This window comes from Trachypithecus francoisi, unplaced genomic scaffold (assembly GCF_009764315.1).
Source record: "Trachypithecus francoisi isolate TF-2019V2 unplaced genomic scaffold, Tfra_2.0 Lachesis_group11, whole genome shotgun sequence".
In the NCBI taxonomy this organism is placed as follows: domain Eukaryota; kingdom Metazoa; phylum Chordata; class Mammalia; order Primates; family Cercopithecidae; genus Trachypithecus; species Trachypithecus francoisi.
In genome coordinates this window covers 21,012,174-21,029,555 of record NW_022681456.1, presented here as the reverse complement: position 1 = coordinate 21,029,555, position 17,382 = coordinate 21,012,174, and the positions used below count along the sequence as shown (strand labels likewise).

The window sequence follows — 17,382 nt, the reverse complement described above, 5'->3', positions numbered from 1 at the left end:
CTCAATATATTAGGCATATTAGTAATGTTTGTACAGAATTATTCATTCAAATATTATTAGCCTGTGTCGAGGACAGTTGTTAAACTCAGCAACAGGCTCACAGCTCAGCTCCGTGCCTCTGGTTCCAGATGTACGGGGGCCAGGGCTTCCAGGGACACGCCCCCGTGGGCCTCCGGGGAGCCAATCGACGCGCAGAAGGCGGGGCCCTGGGAGCGACAACAGTGTTATCCAATGGGCCTACAGCTGGAGCAGCCCCTGGCCAATGGGAGCGCTCCTCCGCGATGGGCGGAAGTGGTGAGGCAGCTCTGAGGGCCGTTGTTCAGTGCGGGGTCTGACAGAGGAGGCTCCGTGTCTGCAGCTAGTGTGTCATCTCAACGTTTCTCCTCTCTTCCCTGGTGAGGTGTAGCGGCGGCACGCGGCTGGAGATTCCCTGAGGCCTCCAGTTTAGGAAGGGTCCGGCATCCCAAGGGAGGGGTGTGTGGGCGTGGGGGTCTCTGGGCCGGGGGTCGCGGCTCTGAGGAGAGGATGCCCGCGCGGCGGCACCTCTGGCAACTGGAGGAGGCCGCGCTTTCTCCTCAGGGAACCGGCGCCTTGGCAGTCCCCGGCGACGCCGCCCCCTTCGCGGCCTAGGTTGGTCTGGGGAGCCGGGAAGCGGGCGTCGTCCGCAGCGCCTCTGTGGCCACCGCGTCCCGGGCGGAGCTGGGCTCAGTGCCGGCCTGGGCCTAGAGCCCGAGCCTCGAGCTGCCGGCGTGGGGGGTCGCGAGTGGCTTAATGCGGCCTCGAGGCCGAAGGACCCGAGTCCGAGCTCGCACTCCGACCCGCTGGTGCTGCAGAAAACTCAGGTGGCCTTCCGCTTTCGCAGCTTCTAAAGTGGGGACCAAGACTTTCACCTCTTAGGATTGTAGTCGGGATTAAAAGATTTTCCCGGTAAGCGTTTGGCAACTGCTATTATTTGAGAAGCCGCTTACTTCTTCACTCCCCATCACCGACCTTGCTGGGGAAAGGGGCGATTGGAGACTACCTTGGGGTATCTGGACCCGGCAGTGGAAGCTACGCCGTCTTGAGCAGAGGGACGGTCCCCTCTGCGGACCAGAGAGATCTAGCCGACCCCCAGCGGGCTCCTTATAAGCTTGAAGACTTTTTTCTGTGCCTCGACTCTTCCGTGCATTCAAAGGATCGTTTCCTTGATCCTTTGAAGTATTGTCAGTCTTCTGCCTGAAGAATCTGAGACGCAGAGAGGTTAAATCTGGCAGAACCAGCCAGAACTTGACCCCCAGAGGGGGACCCTGCAGGCCACCCCAGTCTCCTTGCATCTAGAAAAGCAAGCACCATTTAGTGGTCTGGAATAGAGCACACCTGAAATCAGTCGGACAGCCCTCCTTAGTTGCCATTTCGTGAGAGTGAATTTTTTTTTTTTTTTGAGATGGAGTCACCTTCTGTTCAGGTTGGAGTGCAGTGGCGAGATCTCAGCTCAATGCAACCTCTGCCTCCTGGGTTTAAGTGATTCTCTTGCCTCAGCCTCCTGAGTAGCTGGCATACAGGCGCCCGTCACCACGCCCAGCTAATTTTTGTATTTTTAGTAGAGACTTGGTTTTGCCATGTTGGCCAGGCTGGTCTCGAACCCCAGACCTCCAGTGATCCGCCCACCTCACCCTCCCAAAGTGCCTGGATTACAGGCGTGACTGCCGCGCCCAGCCCAGAATGGGTATCTTGAATTATGTCATTCCCTAGTTTAAAGCCCTTCAGTGTTTACCATTGAGCTTGGAATCTAATCCAATATTCTTTCTGTCTTATATGACAAGACCTTCTTGAGTCATTCCCCTTTTTTATTATGCTTTTCCAGATTTGCCTTTACTTTCTCTTTCATTGCTTTTAGGCCTTTTGCCCTTCCCACTGCCTGTATGGATTTTCCTCCATTCCCATTCTCCATCTTTGTCTTTTCATGGTTGGCTCTTGTACTTCAGTTCTTAGTTTAAATGTCATCTGCCCAGAAAGTTCTTCCCTGACTACTCTTATCTACCTAAAGTAGATTTGCCTCTACTCCACCCCCATTTATTTGTCTGTGTACTTTTCCATCACAATACTCACCTTAAGTTATATGTATTTTTTTGCTTATTGTTTTTCTCGACCACTAGATCGCTTTATCAGACACTATATTTCCTTATTTTGTAAAGTATTTTTAGTGCCAGGGCACAGTGGCACACAATATGGTCTTCTTTTTCTTTGAGACAGGGTCTCACTTTGTCACCCAGGCTGGAGTGCAGTGGTGTGATCACAACTCACTCACTGTAGCCTTGACCTCCTGGGCTCAAGCCTCCCAAGTAGCTGGGGACTACCTCATCCTCCCACCCCAGCCTCCCAAGTAGCTGAGATTACAGGCATGTGCCACCACACCCACCTAATTTTTTGCCTTTTTTTTTTTTTTTGAGACAGAGTCTCGCTCTGTTGCCCAGGCTGGAATGCAGTGGCGTGATCTCAGCTCACTGCAAGCTCTGCCTCCCGGGTTCATGCCATTCTCCTGCCTCAGCCTCCCGAGTAGCTGGGACCACAGGTGCCCGCCACCATGCCCAGCTAATTTTTTTTGTTTTTTAGTAGAGAGCGGGTTTCACCATGTTAGCCAGGATGGTCTCGATCTCCTGACCTTGTGATCTGCCCGTCTTGGCCTCCCAAAGTGCTGGGATTATAGGGGTGAGCCACCACACCAGCTGCTTATTTTTTATAGAGACAGGGTCTTACTATGTTTCCTGGCTGGCCTTCGACTCCTGAGCTCAAGTGATCTACCCACCTCAGCTTTCCAGAGTGCTGTGATTACAGGTGTGAGACACTGCATCTGGCCCACAGTATTGTCCTTTTTTTTTAATTTTTATTTTTTCGAGACAGAGTCTCACTCTTTTGCCCAGGCTGAAGTGCAGTGGTGTGATCCTGGCTTACTGCAACCTCCACCTCCCGGGTTCAAGCAGTTCTGCTTCAGCCTCCCTAGTAGCTGGGACTACAGGCACCCGGTTAATTTTTGCATTTTTAGTAGAGGTGTTTTGCCATGTTGGCCAGGCTGGTCTCAAACTCCTGACCTCAACTGATCCGCCCACCTCGGCCTCCCAAAGTGCTGGGATTACAGGCGTGAGCCACCCGGCCCAGCCCCAAAGTATTGTCTTAATTAAGCTTGTTGAACAAATGACTAAATACATGTTTTGAAAAGTGGCAACTCACTTGATAATGCCAAAACCATTAAAGAACCCTATTGGGGGCAGGATTTAAGACCATTTTTGTATCATGGAAAGGAATAATCTAAACTAAACAATGGTAGTAAAGTTGCCAGTGCTTTGCTTTCTGCATTGACATCTTGTTTAAAAAGCAGGAGAAACTTTATAGTGAAGAAATTTGGCAGATACCATATCAACTATGTGATCATGGTTTACATCAATAGTAAAATAAGACTGTTGACATCATGTACCTTCTGATATAAGGCACTGAGATGAGCACAACATGATTTCTATGGTGTTCTTGCCAAAAATGTGTAACCTGAATTTAATCATGAGAAAATACCAGACAAACCTAAACTGAAGGACATTATATAAAATAGCTGGCTGGGCATGGTGGCTAACACCTGTCATCCTAGCACTTTGGGAGGCCAAGGCTGGTGGATTATCTGAGGTCAGGAGTTTAAGACCATCCTGGTCAACATGGTGAAAGCTCGTCTCTACTGAAAATACAGAAATTAGCTGGGCATGGTGGCACACACCTGTGGTCCCAGCTACTCGGGAGGCTGCGGTGGAGGTTGCAGTGAGCCAAGATCGCACCACTGCACTCCAGCCTAGGCAACAGAGTGAGATTCTGTTTTTAAAAAAAAAAAAAAAAAGCCAGTATGCTTAACAAGGTCATGAAAGAGAAGGAAAGACTGACGAACTCTCCCAGATCAAAGGAAATTAAGTACAAGTAACTGCTAAATGCAATGTGTGATCCTAGATTGAATGCTGGACCAGAAAAAGGATGGGATGGTGATTTGGGGATGGTGATTTTTTTTTTTTTTTTTTTTTTTTGAGACAGGGTCTCACTCTGTCACCCAGGCTAGGGTGCGGTGATATAATCACTGCTCACTGCAGCCTTGACCTCCTGGGCTTAAGTGATCTTCCCATCTCAGCCTTCTGAGTGGCTGGGACCACAGGTGTGTGCTACCACGTCTGGCTATTTTTTAAATTGTTTGTAGAGAAGGGGTTTCACCATGTTGCCCAGGCTGATCTTAAACTCCTGGGTTCAAGCGATCCTCCCAGGTTAGCCTCCCAAAGTTCTGGGATTACAGGCATGAGCCACTGTGCCTGGCTTGTTGGTGAAATTTGAATAAATTCTATAGATTAGTTACTAGTATTGTATTAGTGTTAATTTCCTGTATTTGATAATTTTACTTTTGTTATTTATGATGCTTTTAGGGTAATTGGATGAAATCTATGAGGGATGTTATTTTATTTTATTTTTATTTATTTATTTATTTTTGAGACAGAATCTCACTCTGTCGCCAGGCTGGAGTGCAGTGGCATGAACTCCACTAACTGCAACTTCTGACTCCCTGGTTCAAGTGATTCTCCTGCCTCAGCCTCGAGAGTAGTTGGGATTACAGGCACGCGTCACCACGCCCAGCTAATTTTTGTATTTTTAGTAGAGATGGGGTTTCACCATGTTGGCTAGGATGGTCTTGATCTCCTGACCTTGTGATCTGCCTGCCTCGGCCTCCCTAAGTGCTGGGATTACAGGTGTGAGCCACCGCGCCTGGCCAGGATGTTATTATTATTTTTGAGACAGGGTCTCACTCTGTCACCCAGGCTGGAGTGCAGTGGCATGATCATGGCTCTCCACAGCCTTGAACTCCTGGGCTTAAGCATTCCTCTTGCGCATTCCTCCTGCCTCCAGCCTCTCGAGTAGCTGGGACTACAGGCACACATCACCATGCCTGGGTAATTTTTTTTGTTGTTGTATTTTTTATAGACACGGGGTTTCCCCATGTTGTGGCCAGGTTGGTCTTGAACTCCTGGGCTCAAGTGATCTGCCCGCCTCGGCCTCCCAAAGTACTGATTATAGGCATGAGATTATAGGCATGAGCCACTGTACCCAGCCTAGTAAAAGTATTTTATTTTATTATTTTTATTTTTTAAAAGTCTCTTATCCAGTAAAATTATTTTAAATTGAAAATTTTAAAATGAGAAAAGCTCAAGGGGCTGGATATTGAATAAAATGCTTTAACATGCAGGCTTGGGTGACATTTTCTGTATACTAGTTTTTTATTTTGTTTTTTGCATGTCATCTTTAAAGCAGAAATGAAAGAGAAAGTTCATGTCTTCCTTTGTGGTTTTCAGGAAGAGCTAAAGATGGCTGAATTTCTAGAGGACCAGGAAACTCGACTGTGTGACAACTGGTAAGACATTAAATCTAAGAAATGTTAGTGAAATGAGGACAGTCAAGCTTAATCACTACCATTTCCTGATTTAAAAACTCTTAGTGAAGACTGACACAGTCTTGAATGTTAAGCTTTTTATTTTGGTGTTTATAACCCACATGAATTACAAGAAAGAGCATCTCTTTCCTGATGAAATGAAACTAGTTGTAAAGTTAATAATCAGCTGGTTCCTGTTGGGGATTTCCTAAGAACTTAACTTGGTATCTTGGTGCTATACAAGTGCTGTTACTGTAAGCTGACAAAAAAAGCAAAGCAGAACTGTCTGCTATGTTTATTACTTTATTTTCCTTCACTGGGTACTTCTTTCACAGTGTGCTATGTTTACCTTAGCAAACTGTGGTAGAAAGAGATGTGGAATAACGAAAATAGTTTGACTCATTGGTAGAATATTTGAGTCAAATAACATTTTTGTTGTCGTTGTTGTCTTTTTGTTTCTTCTCAGCCTAACTTTGGCAGAATTAGGATATAATTAGAGCAAGAGCTGGTTACAATATTCTTTACCTGCTTGGAATTAAGATTTCATCTCATTGAAGGTGTCTTGCCATATTGTAGGGTATTTCTAGGGTATTTCTGCTATGCCACTATCACTTTCTACCATTTCATAAGCTATTTTAAGTTTTTTTTTTTTTTTTTTTTTGAGACGGAGTCTTGCTCTGTTGCTCAGGCTGGAGTGCAGTGGCCGGATCTCAGCTCCCGGAGTAGCTGGGACTACAGGCACCTGTCACCTTGCCCGGCTAGTTTTTTTTTTTTTTTGTATTTTTTAGTAGAGACGGGGTTTCACCGTGTTAGCCAGGATGGTCTCGATCTTCTGACCTCGTGATCCGCCCGTCTCGGCCTCCCAAAGTGCTGGGATTACAGGCTTGAGCCACCACGCCCGGCCTATTTTAGGTTTTTTTGAATTTTATATGTATAGCTACTGAAACAGAGTAATCAGTGAAACAAATAATCATAAGAAAACAGACACACTGGTTTTTAGCATTAGTTAAGATACACCTGTTTTATCAGTCCACTCCAATTAGGAGGAATCTCAAGCCTAGGACAATATATAAATAACTATGCTAAGAGAGTTAAAGGGTGAGTTAATGGAAAGCTAGTGAAAAACAAGGCTATTCAAAGCCAAAGAAATTAAAGAAAAAAGCAAATTAGCATAGAAGGCTGACTAAACCTGTAAAGAATTAATTTCTGGTTGTTTGGTTTTAGTGTTTAGAAAGCTCTTGGGAATTTTTCTGGAAGCTTTGGTTTGCCTTTCAGCTATTTATATCTAAATGAAATTTCACCTCTAATTTGCTAGCCCTTCCTTGAGACTTTTAGCAGTTTTATCTGGATACGGAATTGTGTGCTCATTTATCTCACTTTAAACACCTTCATTTTATCTGAAGGTAGGAAGAAAGCATATTAGTACTTCATCTGGTTGGAATGTTTGGTAGGAATATGTTGGCAGTTAAATTTTAAAAGAAAAAAACAGCAGGCAACTATTTTATATAATTGTTGCAAATATCTTATTTTAGCATTTCCTAAGAGGTGAATATGTGGAATAGTAAATGCTTTGTGGTCTTACCTGACAGCTGCTTTCGATTCTTGCTTTTTCATATTATGATGGTGTGGTCCTTAATATTTTTTGTTTTAATTCTAAAGTTTTAGGGGCCTTGTGTATGTAGTATGTCAACAAGTTATCCTGAACAGCCTTGTAAAGTAAATGCTAGACATTTAGTGTCTCCATATTTGCCATTAAAATAAAATTATTGCCAAAATTATGAAAAAGGAACCCAGGTTTTCTACACCCTAAGCAGTAATTACTGGCTTTAATTTTCATGGCATTTGTACATACATGATTTGCAATCACAATATAACATTGCTTCTTTCACTTTGTTGGTGTACTATATGTAACTTAGCTATTCCTTTCTTGCTTAGGTATTTTTAATGACTTTCATTTTTTACCATTCTATGATACTGTAATGAAAATATTCATACATAATCCCAAGAGTAGGATTATTGTGTTACAGAGTATATAATTTTATGGTCCTAGAAATGCATTTTCAGACTGTTTTTAGACAGTTTATTCTACCACCAGTAATGTATTAAAGTATTAGTTTCACAACATCTTTAAAAAGTTGGGATTTATTATTTTAACTAAATTCAAAATGAGTAGTTTCCTTAGAAAGCTAGAAATTTGAGAGAAATATGGGAAGTTAAATCTGTCAGTAATTTACCTCTTTATCCTTTTGAGTTTTCTTCCCATCTCTCACAGTTGATTGTTCTGTCACCTTCCATTGCTGCTTTGAGAGCTGCCTTGGGGTCCCCAGCTTGATAATTCCACCATTGGATGAAAATGAAATTTGCATTGCCTTGGTATCTTGGTCTTTCAGTTTGGAAGAATGACTATAAGCTGGAGGCACATCATTTATCCTACTTTGAAATGTTTTTTAGACAATGTCTGAATGTTAAAGGTTATTAAAAGAGAAATAAGCTATTTATAATTTAGTGTGGGAGAGAGTTCTTCTAGTATTCAGCTTCAGAGGCAAAATATGATCTTAAATAATGTGTTTTATGACTATCTGTATTGCTTCTGTTCAGTATTTTATTTTTCTGAATTATTGTTATAGGTACCTTCTTTAATGTCTTTAGCTGGTCAAATTGGAATTTTACAATGGTCCTATCCAAATAAGTAAAAGTAAGGCCTTTGAATAGAATGTACCTTTAGTTCGAGTGTGTGTCTAATCTTTTCATGTTTAAATGGTCTTATTCTTTCATGTAAGATTATCACTTTACCTCCTTAATTTGTGTAGCTTAGATATATTCTTTGGACCACTAAACTAAGTGAGAATGGGAAAATTAAGTGGAGAGACCAGACTGGTGGAGGGAAGGGTTCAGGATTTGATTTTTGTGCAGCTTTGAAGTGAAGTTTCTACCATCCCAGCCAGAGAGCATGTTCCTGTAGTCAGGAAGCATCCAGCCTGCTTTGAAAGGCATGTGAGGCATACAGGAGACAATATCCCCTTCCCCTTTGACTATTCCAAAGCTAGCGTCTTCTCTTTTTGGTTTGACTTTTCATGGAATAAAATCCAATGAAATTTAACTACTTAAAACTGAGGGAAAATCAGTGGTAGGGTGTTTTTTCACTTGTTTTTATTGTTGTTTTGGTTTGTTTTCTGTTTTAAAATAATCCTGGAGCGTATCACTCTGCTTTGGGACATGAATGGTTTTGGAATAGCCTAGCTCTACTCTTTTTGGCATCTGACTTCATGTTGTGATCAGCTCTGACTTTGAGAAAGTAAGGCTGAACTTTTAGAGGTAGTAGTGCATAGCAGTGGTAACTCAGAATGTTGCACAGAAGAGTCAGCCTTCAGGATTTAGTTCTTTTTTTTTTTTTTTTTTGATACGGGAATGTTGCTGTTGCCCAGGCTGGAGTGCAGTGGCACAATCTCAACTTTCTGCAACCTCCGCCTCCCAGGTTCAAGTGATTCTCCTGCTTCAGCTGCCCAAGTAGTTGGGATTACAGGCGCCCGCCACCACACCCCATTAATTTTTTATATTTTTCGTAGAAGCGGGGTTTCACCATGTTGGCTAGGCTGGTCTTGAACTCCTAACCTCTAGTGATCCACCCGCCTCAGCCTCTCAATGTGCTGGGATTACAGGTGTGATCCACTGCACCTGGACAGGATTTAGTTTAGTTTTTTTTTTTTTTGAGACGGAGTCTTGCTCTGTCGCCCAGGCTGGAGTGCAGTGGCCGGATCTCGGCTCACTGCAAGCTCCGCCTCCCGGGTTCACGCCATTCTCCTGCCTTAGCCTCCCGAGCAGCTGGGACTACAGGCGCCCACCACCACGCCCGGCTAGTTTTTTGTATTTTTTAGTAGAGACGAGGTTTCACCGTGTTAGCCAGGATGGTCTCAATCTCCTGACCTCATGATCCACCCGTCTCGGCCTCCCAAAGTGCTGGGATTACAGGCTTGAGCCACTGTGCCCAGCCTTTTTTTTTTTTTTTTTTTTTTTTTTGAGACAGAGTTTCGCTCCTGTTGCCTAGGCTGGAGTGCAATGGCATGACCTAGGCTCACTGTAACCTCCGCCTCCCCGGTTCAAGCGATTCTCCTGCCTCAGCCTCCTGAGTAGCTGAGATTACAGGCATGTGCCACCACACCTGGCTAATTTTGTATTTTTAGTAGCGATGGGGTTTCTCCATTTGGTCAGGTTGGTCTTGAACTCCCGACCTCAGGTGATCCGCCCTCCTCGGCCTCTCAAAGTGCTGGAATTACAGGTGTGAGCCACTGCGCCCGGCCAGTTTTTTTTTTTTTTTTTTACAGCAACCTCTGCCTCCCAGGTTCAAGTGATTCTCCTGCCTCAGCCTCCCGAGTAGCTGGGATTACAGGTGCCTGCCATCACGCCTGGCTAATTTTTGTATTTTTAGTAGAGATGGGGTTTCATAATATTGGCCAGGTTGGTCTCGTACACCTGACCTCAGGTGATCTGCCTGCCTCGGTTTCTCAAAGTGCTGGGATTACAGGTGTGAGGCACCGCGCCCGGCCAGGATTTAGTTCTTGAAAAGCAGGAATGGTAATAATCATGAGTTTGTAGGCTAGGTATTCACTAAAGATAAATAATGGAGACTAAAGATTGGATAGGATAGATTTCCATGTGATGCCACTGTGCAAGAAAAGGCATAGATTAGTCAGTAATGCTTGCCTTTTTCTTTGTTCTATTTCTGTAGCAAAAAAGAAATTCCTGTGTTTAACTTTACCATCCATGAGATCCACTGTCAAAGGAACATTGGTATGTGTCCTATCTGCAAGGAACCATTTCCCAAATCTGACATGGAGACTCACATGGCTGCAGAACACTGTCAGGTGAGCCACCAAGTACCCAAATGTTTATACATGTGTTATACTTGCTGTTGTTCATAAATGTATTTTGTTTGCTATTGTGCAATAGCAAATGAGCATATTGTCACAAAGCCAATTTATTGATTCTCACTTCTTATGCTAGGTGACCTGCAAATGTAACAAGAAGTTGGAGAAGAGACTGTTAAAGAAGCATGAGGTTAGTCTTGTTGCGCCATGGAGTGAGTTACTGTGGGCCCAGTCCTACGGAGATTACAGACCCACATGCAGAGCAGAAAGCCAGTCTGGTTGAGTGTTAGTTCTCCATGAGCTCACATGCATACTGTTTCTTAAAGCCTGTTTGAGGCCTTGACTTTGTGACTGCTGCCTGATTCGGCTACCTGGCTGTTGGAACTCCCTTGTGTATGTTGAGACTCCCGAAGTCTTTCCCTTTGGAACTGAGTCTGTCATTTCTGCTGGGGTTTAGTTATTGGCAGCCTCACTGAATATGAAGCCAGCCCTGGAGTTGCCAGTATGGGATAACCTCTTTAGCACACGCCTGCCTTGCAAGCTGTCATTTCATTTTAAATTCTTTGGGTTTTTTTTGTTTTTGTTTTTCGAGACAGAGTCTTCTTCTGTTGCCCAGGCTGGAGTGCAGTGGTGCGATCTCGGCTCACTGCAACCTCTGCCTCCTGGGTTCAAACAATTCTCCTGCCTCAGCCTCCCTAGTAGCTGGGATTACAGGCATCCGCCACCACACCCGGCTAATTTTTGTATTTTTAGTAGAGATGGGATTTCACCATGTTGGCCAGGCTGGTCTCAAACTCCTGACCTTGTGATCTGCCTGTCTCAGCCTCCCAAAGTGCTGGGATTACAGGCTTAAGCCACCACACCCGGCCTCATTTTAAATTCTTGAACACTTGGATAACATGCTACTTAACCTAAGAAATTCCTCAGCATTTGGTAAGAGAGAATAGAATATCATTTGCTTGCTATTTGAGATAAAACTGGCTGAAGGTTTTTTTTGTTTTTTAAATAGAGACAGGGTCAGCTGGGCGGAGTGGCTCATGCCTATAATCCCAGCACTTTGGGAGGCTGAGGTGGGCGAATCACTTGAGGTCAGGAGTTCGAGACCAGCCTGGCCAACATGGTGAAACCCTATCCCTATTAAAAATACAACAATTAGCTGGATGTGGAGGTGCATGCCACTTGGGAGGCTGAGGCACGAGAATCGCTTGAACCCGGGAGGCAGAGGTTGCAGTGAGCCGAGGTTGCGCCACTGCACTCCAGCCTGGATGACAGGGTGAGTCTACGTCTCAAAAAAAAACCCCCAAAAATAGAGACAGGGTCTTGCTGTGTTGCACAGGTTGGTCTTGAACTCCTGGGCTCAAGTGATCCTCCTGCCTCAGCCTCCCAATAGTGCTAGGATTACAGGCATGAGCCACTGTACTCAGCCCAAAGTTTTTTTTTTTTTTTTTTGAGGTGGAGTCTTGCTCCTGTCATGGAGGCTGGAGTGTGGTGGTGCGATCTTGGCTCACTGCAACCTGCACCTCCCAGGTTCAAGCGATTCTCCTTCCTCAGCTTCCTGAGTAGCTGAGATTACAGGTGTGCTCCACCATGCCTGGCTACTTTTTTTTTGTATTTTTAGTAGAGACGGGATTTTGCCATGTTGGCCAGGGTGATCTCGAACTCCTGACCTTGGGTGATCCAACCGCCTTGGCCTCTCACAGTGCTAGGATTACAGGCGTGAGCCACCGTGCCGTGTCATTTTTCTTTTTTTTTTTTAATTAAAAACCTTTTTTAAGAGACAGAGTCTCACTCTGTCACCCAGGCTAGCATCCAGTGGCATTATCATAACTCACTGCAGCCTCAAATTCCCAGGCTCAAATGATCTACCTGCATAGGTGGGACTACAGGTATAGGCCACTATGCCTGGCTAATTTTATTTATTTATTTTTTATTTTTTTTATTTTTTTTGAGACGGAGTCTCGCTCTGTCGCCCAGGCTGGAGTGCAGTGGCCAGATCTCAGCTCACTGCAAGCTCCGCCTCCCGGGTTTACGCCATTCTCCTGCCTCAGCCTCCGGGTAGCTGGGACTACAGGCGCCCGCCACCGCGCCCGGCTAGTTTTTTGTATTTTTTTAGTAGAGACGGGGTTTCACCGTGTTAGCCAGGATGGTCTCGATCTCCTGACCTTGTGATCCGCCCGTCTCGGCCTCCCAAAGTGCTGGGATTACAGGCTTGAGCCACTGCGCCCGGCCTAATTTTATTTATTTTTGTTTTTCATAGAGTTGGGGTCTTGGCTGTGTTGCCCAGGCTAGTCTCGAACTCTTGGCCTCAAGTGATCTTCCCTTGGCTTTCCCAAGTGCTGAGATTACAGGCGTGAGCTATGGCACCTGGCCAAAACTGGCCAACGCTGAAAGAGTATATTAATTCACCAATTTAAAAATCCAGCCAGGCGCAGTGGCTGACACCTGTAATCCCAGCAGTTTGGGAAGCTGAGGCGGGTGGATCATGGGGTCAGGAGTTCGAGACCAGCCCGGCCAACATGGTGAAACCCCGTCTCTACTAAAAATACAAAAATTAGCTGGGCATGGAGACGTGTGCCTGTAATCCCAGCTACTCGGAAGGCTGAGGCAGGAGAATTGCTTGAACCTGGGAGGCAGAGGTTGTAGTGAGCCGAGATCGTACCATTGCATTCCAGCCTGGGTGACAGGGTGAAACTCCATCTAAAACAAACAAACAAAAAACCGGGCTCACCATGTTTTCAAGTGTTGACATAAACTAATAGTCAAAAGCACCACTCAATCTTTTATAACGCAAGTGAAATCAGTGCTGTACCCCTTCAAGGAACCATGTGACAGTATGTTCAGTTGAGCTAAAGTTCCTTGCAGCAACAGTTGCTGGCAGAAAGGCTGTGTCTACAGCCTATGTGGAACCAAGGACAGTTTTCCCATTCAGTAGGGAGCATCCCGCAGCCTTGATCTTCAACATTTCTTGGCCTGGCGTGGTGGCTCACGCCTGTAATCCCAGCACTTTGGGAGGCTGAGGCAGGTGGATCACGTGGTCAGGAGAGCGAGACCATCCTGGCTAACACAGTGAAACGCCATCTCTACTGAAAATATAAAAAATTAGCTGGGCGTGGTGGCGGGCGCCTGTAGTCCCAGCTACTCGGGAGGCTGAGGTAGGAGAATGGCGTGAACCCGGGAGGCAGAGCTTGCAGTGAGCCGAGATTGTGCCACTGCACTCCAGCCTGGGAGACAAAGTGAGACTCCGTCTAAAAAAATAAATAAATAAATAAAAATCCAAACAGCTGTTTATATGGTAGTTATGCAAGAGTGGATATACATATGTTAAAATTCACCAAGGTGTATACTTAAAGGTTTGTGCATTTCATTCTATGTGCCTCAAACTGTAACAACTTAATTTTATTCATTTATAATTAAATTACCCTTAAATTAAAGGTAATTCATGGTGGGCTACAGTGACTCATGCCTGTAATCCTAGCACTTTGGGAGGCCAAGGCGAGAGGATTGCTTAAACTAAGGAGTTCAAGACCAGTCTAGGCAATATCGTGAGACCCCTATCTCTACAAAAAACTAAAAAATTAGCTGGGCATTGTGGTCCGTTCCTGTAGTCCCAACTGCTCAAGGGGCTGAAATACGATATTGTCTGAGCTTGGAGGTTGAGGCTGCAGTGAGTCCTGTTTGTGCCACTGCATTCCAGCCTGGGCGACAAAATGAGACCCTGTCTCAAAAAAATAAAAAGGTAGGCCAGGCGCAGTGACTCACACCTATAATCCCAGCACTTTGGGAGGTGGAGGCGGGCAGATCACTTGAGGTCAGCAGTTCAAGACCAGCCTGATCAACATGGTGAAATCCTGTCTCTACTAAAAATACAGAAATTAGCCAGGCATGGTGCTGCATGCCTGTAATTCCAGCTACTTGGGAGGCTGAGGCAGGATAATTGCTTGAACCTGTGAGGCAGAGGTTGCAGTGAGCCAAGATCACACCACTATATTCCAGCCTGGGCAACAGAGTGAGACTGTCTCAAAAGAAAAAAAAATGGCTGGGCGTGGTGGCTCATGCCTATAATCCCAGCACGATGGGAGGCCGAGGCGGGCAGATCACATGAGGTCAAGAGTTCAAAACCAGACTGGCCGACATGGTGAAACTCCATCGCTACTAAAAATATAAAAATTAGCTAGGTGTGGTGGTGGGTGCCTGTAATCCCAGCTACTTGGGAGGCTGAGGCAGGAGAATTGCTTGAACCCAGGAGGTGGAGGTTGCAGTGAGTCGAAATCATGCCATTGTACTCCAGCCTAGGCAACAGGAGTGAAACTCCGTCTCAAAAAAATAATAATAATAATAATTGAAGTTCTATTCTAAATGCTACTCCAACATTTTCAGCACTGTTTATATATGCATGAACTACCTCTTGCAGGAAACAATATAAATTGATAAAAAGGCCTTAGGTAGCTGAGGAACAGGGAAGAAGAGACACGATTTTTACATATATCCTTTTTGGGCTTTAAAATTGTATACCAGCTGGGCACAGTGGCTCACTCCTGTAATCCCAGCACTTTGGGAGGCCAGGGCAGGAGGACTGCTTGAGCCTAAGAGTTTGAGATCAATCTGGGCAACATAAGGAGACCCTTGTCTCTACAAAATAAAAATAAAACAAAATACCTAGCTAGGCATGATGGCACGTGCCTGTGGTCCCAGCTACTTGGGAGGCTGAGGTGGGAGGATCGCTTGAGCCCAGGAGGTCAAGGCTGCAGTAAGCCATGATCGCACCATTGCACTCCAGCCTGGGTGACACTGAGATCCTGTCTCAAAAAATAAAAGAAAAATTAAAATTAAAAAATAAAATTTGATACCATGTAGATGTAATGCCAATTCAGAAGTTTTTTTTCAAAAGCTTTTTTTTTTTTTTTCCGTCCCCACTCTGTCACCTAGGCTGGACTGCAGTGGTATGATCCCAGCTCACTGCAACCTCTGCCTCCTGGGTTCAAGCAATTTTCCTGCCTCAGCCTCCCAAGTAGCTGGGACTATAGGTGAATGCCACCACACCCTGCTAATTTTTGTATTTTTGGTAGAGTAGGGTTTCACCATGTTGGTCAGGCTGGTCTCAAACTCCTGACCTCAGGTGATCCGCCTGCCTTGGCCTCCCAAAGTGCTGGGATTACAGGCGTGGGTCACTGTGCCTGGCCCCCAAAGCTCTTTTATTGGATAAATAACACGTATTTGCCAGGAATAATGGCTCACACCACTTGAGGCTGGGAGTTAGAGACCAACTTGGCTAACGTGGTGAAACCTCTTCTGTGCTAAAAATGTAGCTGGGTGTGGTGGCACACACCTGTGGTCCCAAGCAACTCAGGAAGCTGAGGCACAAGAATTGCTTGAACCCGAGAGGTGGAGGTTGCAGTGAGCCGAGATTGCACCATGCACACCACTCTGTCATTGGGCGACAGCGATATTCTGTCTCAAAAAAAGTAATAACAAATAAAAAATAAAGCCTGTGCTAAATACAAATATGAAGGTTAGAGAAACCTGTGTCTTTCTAAAGTGCAGTTTTTTTTCCTCATTATTAGGTAGTTAAGACTGAATTGGAGTAGTTGGTAGGGGACAGGGACATTGGAGCTTTGACAAACATCTGAATTGCTATAATTCTTGTTATTTGCTCCTGGGCTTCTCTGGCTGGTTTTAGATTACTTAGTAATGTGTGCACAAAACGATATGATATTTAGGATGGCTGAATAGTGGACTCCCTCTAATATTTTATTTTCCTTTATAGAACATTGTGGCAGGAACAAAAGGGGAAGCTGTGACTCTTAAATATTAAATACATTAAAAAAATTGGCAGGAGAATCTAGGGTTGGAAGAGAAGATTGCAGTAGATACTCTTGGCTTTCCTTGCCCTATACTAAAACACACGTCTCCTAGATATGCATATTAACTACCTCATTCCTCTGGTTTGTAGGAGACTGAGTGCCCTTTGCGGCTTGCTGTCTGCCAGCACTGTGATTTAGAACTTTCCATTCTCAAACTGAAGGAACATGAAGATTATTGTGGTGCCCGGACGGAACTATGTGGCAACTGTGGTCGCAATGTCCTTGTGAAAGATCTGAAGACTCACCCTGAAGTTTGTGGGAGAGAGGGGGAGGAAAAGAGAAATGAGGTTGCCATACCTCCTAATGCATATGATGAATCTTGGGGTCAGGATGGAATCTGGATTGCATCCCAACTCCTCAGACAAATTGAGGCTCTGGACCCACCCATGAGGCTGCCGCAAAGGCCCCTGAGAGCCTTTGAATCAGATGTTTTCCACAATAGAACTACCAACCAAAGGAACATTACAGCCCAGGTTTCAATTCAGAATAATCTGTGTGAGTTGTGCTTGGGATTAGGGAACTAGAATGGTATCAAAATCCCAAGGCAAATGGGAACAGGGCTTTGGGGCCAGATAGATCTTGATTATAGAAACCTGACTGTAGCTGAGTAACACTGGGAATACCTCACTTTCCTATAAAATGGAAATAGCCTCTATTAGATTATAGTTAGGGTTCATAATGGTGAGGATGATGACAGTGTTGTAAATAGCCAGCACTTACACAGATTGAGTATCCCTTCTCCAAAATACTTGGGGCCAGAAGTGTTTTGACTTTTTAAGTATTTGCATTATATATACTGGATGCGCATCTCAAATCTGAGAAATCTGAAATCCAAAATGTTCCAGTGAGCATTTTCTTTGAGAGTCATATTGATGCCCAAAAAGTTTCAAATTTTGGATTTTTGGATTGGTATGCTCAACCTGTATCTTATTTCCCTTAGGCATTGGCAAAGTGCTTTATATGTATTGACTCATTTAATTGTCTCATTATTTGAAGGTAGGTAAATTTGAAGGTAGAACTAAGATTTGAATTCAGGTAATCTGACCTCATGCTTTAAACCATTCTACTATAATTCAGAAAATAAGTATAAAATATTTAGCGCAGTGCCTGTCTCATAATTATGGCTTAGTAATATTGCTTAATAATACAATTAGAATAATAATGGAGCCTTTTCATATGGCAGACTTTAATGTTCAGAGCTAGGAGACCCAGAGGGTGAAGAGAGCTGGTTGAG

At 44.6% G+C, this 17,382-nt stretch overlaps 1 protein-coding gene across 4 annotated transcripts in view; it reads left to right on the top strand.

The window, feature by feature from the left end:
- The first annotated feature begins 251 nt into the window (after positions 1-251).
- Positions 252-17,382, top strand: part of TRAFD1 (TRAF-type zinc finger domain containing 1) — a 28,273-nt gene continuing 11,142 nt past the window's right edge. Inside the window, exons 1-5 of one of the 4 annotated variants that reach the window (XM_033220538.1) lie at positions 252-395; positions 5,346-5,404; positions 10,149-10,284; positions 10,424-10,477; positions 16,238-16,643. In XM_033220538.1, the coding sequence (XP_033076429.1) occupies positions 5,358-5,404; positions 10,149-10,284; positions 10,424-10,477; positions 16,238-16,643 (643 nt within the window). In that variant the 5' untranslated portion in view covers positions 252-395; positions 5,346-5,357. Of the gene's footprint in view, positions 928-5,342; positions 5,405-10,148; positions 10,285-10,423; positions 10,478-16,237; positions 16,644-17,382 lie in introns of all 4 variants that reach the window. The other 3 variants (XM_033220539.1, XM_033220541.1, XM_033220540.1) reach the window with 3 other exon arrangements.